Below are 6,375 nucleotides of genomic sequence, written 5' to 3'. Positions count from 1 at the left end.
AGTGAGTTTCCCCTCTAGTGGTAAGAGGGTGAAATAGATATTAGAGTTTTTGCATAGTGATGTGTTTGAACCTTTGAAGTTTCCATCACTGGGTAAGTATGTGTACTATGTATAAAGTCCGGTAGGTGTAAATTTATCTGTTGAACAGTGTCCCAAGACACAAGAAGAGGAAGAGGACATGTCCCATGTTCCATATGCAAGTGCAGTTAGTAGCCTGATGTATGTGATGGTCTGTACTCGACTAGACATTGAACATGTAGTTGGGTTGTTATATTCTTTCCACGACTATTAAGGCTAGTAATAAGAGACAATGTCCAAATGCATTAGGTTGTAGGCCTATCCCCATATCTCTTGGAGCAATTATTTGGTTGACCCATTAGCTACTATGCTTTAAAGGAACACGTTAAAGTAGCTCATACTCAGGGAAATAACTTATTTCCCATGAGTTACAGAGTACCATAATTTAAGTAAATATTTGCATAAAAAATGAATACGAACATGATGGAAATAAATACACCAACGAGGAGTTACTACCTACCATTATTTATGTTTTCTTCAATACTTTAAGAGTAACAAAAATTACACTTCTTCTTCTTTTTATTTGATAGTACTATTCCTAAAATAAACCAAAAAGATAAATAAAAAATTTATTAACTTAAACGAGAAAGTTTGTATAAACTAGCACTTATCGGCCCATCACAACTAGTCAAAGAAAATAGGAAAGTAACTAATGCAACTACAATAAATAATCTCATACACATGTTTCCTTATGAATATGCCATAAAACCAAATTTAAACCAATATCATAAGTGAAACCTCCTCCACGTTAAGCATAAAGATGTAACAATAATTAGATATCATCTTGCACGCGCTCTTATAACATCGATGGCCAACTCAGTGGGATCTGTTGCCTGCACTTCACGGTACACACCATCCAACTCCCTCCTAAACTTGTCCTTGGAGCTCGCATACACCATCTTGCTCCTCACCCTTGAAGACTCAGGAGACCTGTAAATTTGTTTATTCACGTCAAAATCTATGTAATATATTTGAAAGAAGATGTAGCAAGAAAACTACCATAAAATATAACCATTTCATAATTAAAAAATATACATTGCTAAGAAATAAATTAATAAAACCTCCACTTAAATCAACGACTTAATAATTAAAAATCATTATGAAAAAATAAATTAATAAAACTCAACAGTAACGTTGGCATACTTACGAGGAAATGAAGAATATCTTGCTCTTTGGACAATCGTCTTCGGTCACAATATCGAAGTCATAGACCGCGTATCTACACTCTGTCTCGGGAAGAGAAGCCCTGAAGCTATCATAATTCTCACCAGGGCCACCAAGTTTATCTACCGTGACCTGATTTTCATTTTCGTCAATCTTGAATATTATGAAGCGATATATCTTCTTCCTCTTCAGATAAAAGAATGTAGACTTGCATTCGTCACTGACAGCCATCCCAGAACATGCACTCGCCTGCAAGTATTAAGAAAGAAAACCTTCAAAGAAAGACCTTAACAGAATTTGTTTCACCAGAACAGTGGACCTTTAAGCTTTTAAAGGAAAATTAAAGCAAAGGCAGAATACTGACCATTTGAGGAAAGAAAAAGCCGATTCCTGTAAATTAAAGTGACCGAGAACGTCTATCTAACTCCAAGATCCGCAGGAAGGAAGGATAATTAAAGGTGTAGAATTCTGGCAGATCTCAGACCGCGGGATGCAAGCCCTGGCTCTGACAACTCCAAGAGATTTATTGAAATTAAAGGGGGAACTTGCCTGTCGAAATACGTTCAAGAAAATCAATGAATGCCGCGTGAGCAAGCTTGATTTCAATTTTTCGAATAATAAATGGGAACATGCTTTTTACTCAATTTATATTGAAACGCTTTAAATTGTTTGAGTCATTTGAATGCTAGAAAAGCCGGATTCAATCTTCAAGTCGGCCATCATTTTCCTTTTAAATTGTTTGAAAAATAAAATTGAAAATATTTTTCTTTCGATTTAATTTTTATTTGAAATTATTTAAAAATGAAAATAAAAATTATTTTTACTCAAAGATATTATGACACATTTAATGCCAAAGACTTTTCCTTATTTATGCCAGGTACGATTCATGGTTTCTTCAGGTCTATTTCACTCTAAGAAGTTTTTGGAACTTCAATCTGTATGTAATTTTGATATGTTAGGAAAAATGTTATTTTTTATTAAAAAAAACCTTTATATATTATTTAATAAGCTTTTTAACATGACTTTGTATGATTTAATTTAACACTGATCTGTTAAAATAGATATTAAGTAGAAAATTGTATTAATAGTTTATTTTATTAAAATATAACATAAAATATTTTTTGAATTTATTTGGAACTAATTACCAAAAATATGTCTCAAAAACTTGATATGAATCACAAAAATCTAAATTCGATACCAATATAAAATAGTTTATGTCAATTATTTATTGATATTTAAAATAAATAAAAAAATAAAGATATATTTATTATTTCTTTTTAATGTTGTTGTGATTTTCTTTTATTTTTATATGTTTTTCCATTTTTATATATAGGGGATTTTCATTTTAGTTTCATTTTAGACTATTAGTTTTATGGTATAAATGTCATTTATGTATAGTTGTTATATATTTAGTCTTAACTCTATCGAGTATCTAGGCATCAAATCTTTCGAGGGGCAAACTTCTTTTTGGATTACAAAATTTAAATGAAGGTTTGCACACTAAGAGATTTGTCCCATTCAATGCTAAATAAATCTATGATTAAATAGATCTAAGTTTATTTAAAAACATCTATAGAATTATAATAACATAATATAAAATATACCTATATGTTATGTATGGTAAAATTTGATTCTATATTCTTGCATATTGCTTTTGTTTTTGCTCATACACAGAATATTTGTAGACAATAGTGGGGTGGTGGATTTCTACAGATTTGGTTGTTTCAGATAGTGGGTGCAAATACTTTGGTTGTGGATATAAATCCAATATATGAGGTTAGAGCCTACAAGCTAATGTTGCTAGTTATGTTTAGCATATTATGTAATGGAATATGATGATGATTTCCACCTCAACCTCGCAAAGCATAGACAATTCATATGCCTTCTTCAACAATATGTTTTTATGTTTGTAGAAAGCCACTCACCAATTTATAATATTCTTGATTTGATTTATTTCAATCCTTCTACAACCCATTGTGTATTTATACCCGCTCTATAACCATTCCAATCACATCCACAAAATCCTAGTTTAACAAAGTCCTAGTCATGTTAATGTTATCAGTTGTTAGGCCAACTATGATCTGTGGATTGCCAATTATTTTGACTCATAAAGAGATATGAAGAAATCATCATAGGTGATTAGTAGTAATATCTCCTAACGCAAAAGTTCAGACACGCTAAAATGACTTCATTTCAGTTGGAGTGTATCCTCAAGGTTTCTGAGAGAGAGGATGGGGAATGCTTACAAATAAACAAGAAGAGTGGATGAGAAAACCCTCTTTGAAGGATGGAAATGAAGGAAAACCAACCTGCATTTTGTTTTCTCTAAAACCTACTTTTTTCCATTTTTTAATGTATTTTTATTTTTATGTTTTAATGTAATGCTATGTGACAATATCTCTCTAATATTATGGTGTTACTAAAGTGCCTATTAGCAAAATAAATTGTATTTTTCTCACATTGATGTTTTCTAGGCGGACGTTCTTTTGACCACTTTAAGATCACATAGCCCTTTAAAAGGTGTTATTTTCAAGCTTTATGCCTTATTACATAGTTTTTACTTAAATTTATCCTAACATGAATATCTTCCTTAAGTCCTTTTGATATTTATAATTTTGTACTATAGTGTGAAGCGAATGTTGGACTTCCAAATTACACCCTTAATGTACCTACCATGGAAGAAATGGCTTCAATTTTTCGAGAACAAGGCTAGTCCCTAATGGAGATTGTGTCCTCGACCTGAAGGCTAGAAGAGGAGATGATTATCTCAAATGGTATAAAAGCATCCTTGAACTAGAACTCGAGAAATCAAGAGAGGACATGGTTCTAGAACATCATTCTCTCACCAGAAGTTTCCCCCTTTGTCTCTGACAATTCTTGTAGAAACAACAATTGGAAACTCCAATTAGGTAAAGGAGAGCTTGATAATTAACTAAGTGGAATATCTCATTATTATTATTTTATAGTGGAGCCATAAAAGGTGATCTAAGGGTGGTAAGAGACCCAAGGAGGAGTGTTGGTCATAATTGACCTCATTAGAAAGCAAGTTGTCTCTTTTGCATGAGGACGAGTGACCACCATAATCATTGAAGAAGAATCCTTGTTAGTAGCAAGGTATTGCTATCCTCAACTTTAGAGCCCTATCAACAACCACCATGATAGGAAACTCCATGATTGTCATCAGAGTGTTGAAAGGAAATATAAATCTCCTCTTCTATTTTATGTTATGTATTCTTTAGAGAACCATGGTTATTTCCAAGAATTTCAAAAAAGACTCATTTTCCCATCATTCCCGTGATAAAAATCCAATTATAGTTTTAATGGTTAATCAAGTTGCAACAATGGAAGAGGGCGTACTCGATTTTAATGCATACGATTTTCTTCAACATTACATAGATTGTCATGCATAACGATCATATGCAGGTAGAAATTGGGTGGGGGTTTTTTTTAGATTTGAAGGGGTGGTCAACCCTTCCACATATGGGTAGCATCATTTTAAATTTATAAGGGAGAGGATTTATTACATCCCATGCTCCAATAAGCTCCTACCATCCCTTTACATGCATCTTTTAGAAGGGAATGTTGGTGTCATGTTCCTCCATCCTTCTACTTCTTAAGTATTCCTCCTTTCCCACTCAACCTTGCGTGTCTTATTCATCCTTTTAGGATCTATCTCTATGGGTTTTACAAAATACCAATGAATGTGTTGGATTCAATATCCTCCTTATAATGGATATTGCCTATTGTCTAACAAACGAAACTAAATCCCTCCATGCTTGCTTAAAGAAATGTTAAGAATAATTTAATGTCATTAAGGATGTCATTGAACATGCTATATTTTTAGGTTTAAGATGTAGAGCTAGGTTGGATACATCAGAAGATGAAAGAGAGGACCATTCTAAAAAAGCCTAGGCTGACATCTAGTGACACCTCTGGTAATTTCAACCATGTGAGGTAAGCATCCTCATTGACCCTTTTCATCTTCAAGATCTGGTTCATGAGCATCTTACAATTTTCCAAGAGGCACTTCCATGATATTAATGATTTCAAACACCAAATGGTCTCCACTCCATATTTACTCCCAACACAACAAGAACTTCCTACTCCATTTGCAACCCCAACTCCAACGATGATAGTTGCACACCATAATTGGTTGCTTGTTTTTATTGTGATGCATAATTTCTATGTTTTTAATATGGTACTATTTTTATCTCTTTGCATTTATATTAAGATAATTTACTATGTAATATTCATATCTAGTTTTGAGAAGAAAAACTTGGTTTAAGATGCTGATTAGCATCTCAATAGAGTTCTTGGAATATTTTAATATCAGAGTTCAAATACCCCATTTTGTACTTTTTCCTTTAGTCTATTCAATTTTTGTCTTTTGATATTAATATAAATGACCTTTCTTAAGTATACAAAAATCCCAAGACCTAGGTCATCAACATTATTCCACTTTTTTGGCCCTCAAATCCAGGATTTACTAGTTTAGTCCACTTTTCTATTTTAGTAGGTTCTAACCTAAAATAGCCCAAAGTAACCCCAAATGCATTGTTTCCTTTACTAATTCATTAATGAAGTCATATGGTAACTATCACTAGAATATTTGGCAAAAATTTTGACATTTTATTGATGTCATTTTGATGAATTCACAACAAAATTTTGATGAAGTATATTACCTTAGTTTGTTGGCATAGTTTCTTCAAACCTAAGACGCAAAAACGCATTGATCTACGATCCTTAATAATGCAAAAGGGAGCATTATCCCCAATTAGAGTTAGTTGTTGTAATTATTTTTTAAATGAAATTTCCAATTTATTTATGAGGGAATAAGAGCCTAATATTTGTATCTGAAAAAGTGCAAAACACTTGCAAAGTATATAAAGTTTGGGGTATATTAATATGAGGGTTGTGATCCAGTAAGATCAATGACTATAGTTTGAAATAGAAATATAAATAACCATGAATTTACAAACTATTTATTACATCATACCCACACTAATTTACCAATGGTAATAATCCAAAAGTGGATCTTCACACTAAGTCAACAATTAAGGTGGATATTGGGTCATCTACCTAAGATAGAATTAATGAGATATTTTACAACTAAAAGCACAAACCACTCTAGGC

General features: G+C 32.3%; 1 protein-coding gene across 1 annotated transcript; it reads right to left on the bottom strand.

Annotated features, from left to right (window-relative positions):
* Positions 1 to 857: 857 nt before the first annotated feature.
* On the bottom strand, positions 858 to 1,491 carry LOC149238027 (actin-depolymerizing factor-like). The gene is made up of 2 exons (XM_089369447.1): positions 1,226 to 1,491; positions 858 to 1,008 (listed from the first exon to the last, which is right to left on the bottom strand). The coding sequence occupies exons 1-2, from the start codon at positions 1,471 to 1,473 to the stop codon at positions 858 to 860; spliced, it is 399 nt and encodes a 132-aa protein (XP_089225573.1). The 5' UTR covers positions 1,474 to 1,491.
* Positions 1,492 to 6,375: the final 4,884 nt, after the last annotated feature.

This window comes from Pinus tabuliformis, chromosome 8 (assembly GCF_031772625.1).
Source record: "Pinus tabuliformis cultivar Carrire ecotype Pingquan chromosome 8, CPIR1, whole genome shotgun sequence".
Classification (NCBI taxonomy): domain Eukaryota; kingdom Viridiplantae; phylum Streptophyta; class Pinopsida; order Pinales; family Pinaceae; genus Pinus; species Pinus tabuliformis.
Note: the sequence above shows the minus strand (reverse complement) of the source record. Positions and strands in the feature narration are given on the sequence as shown.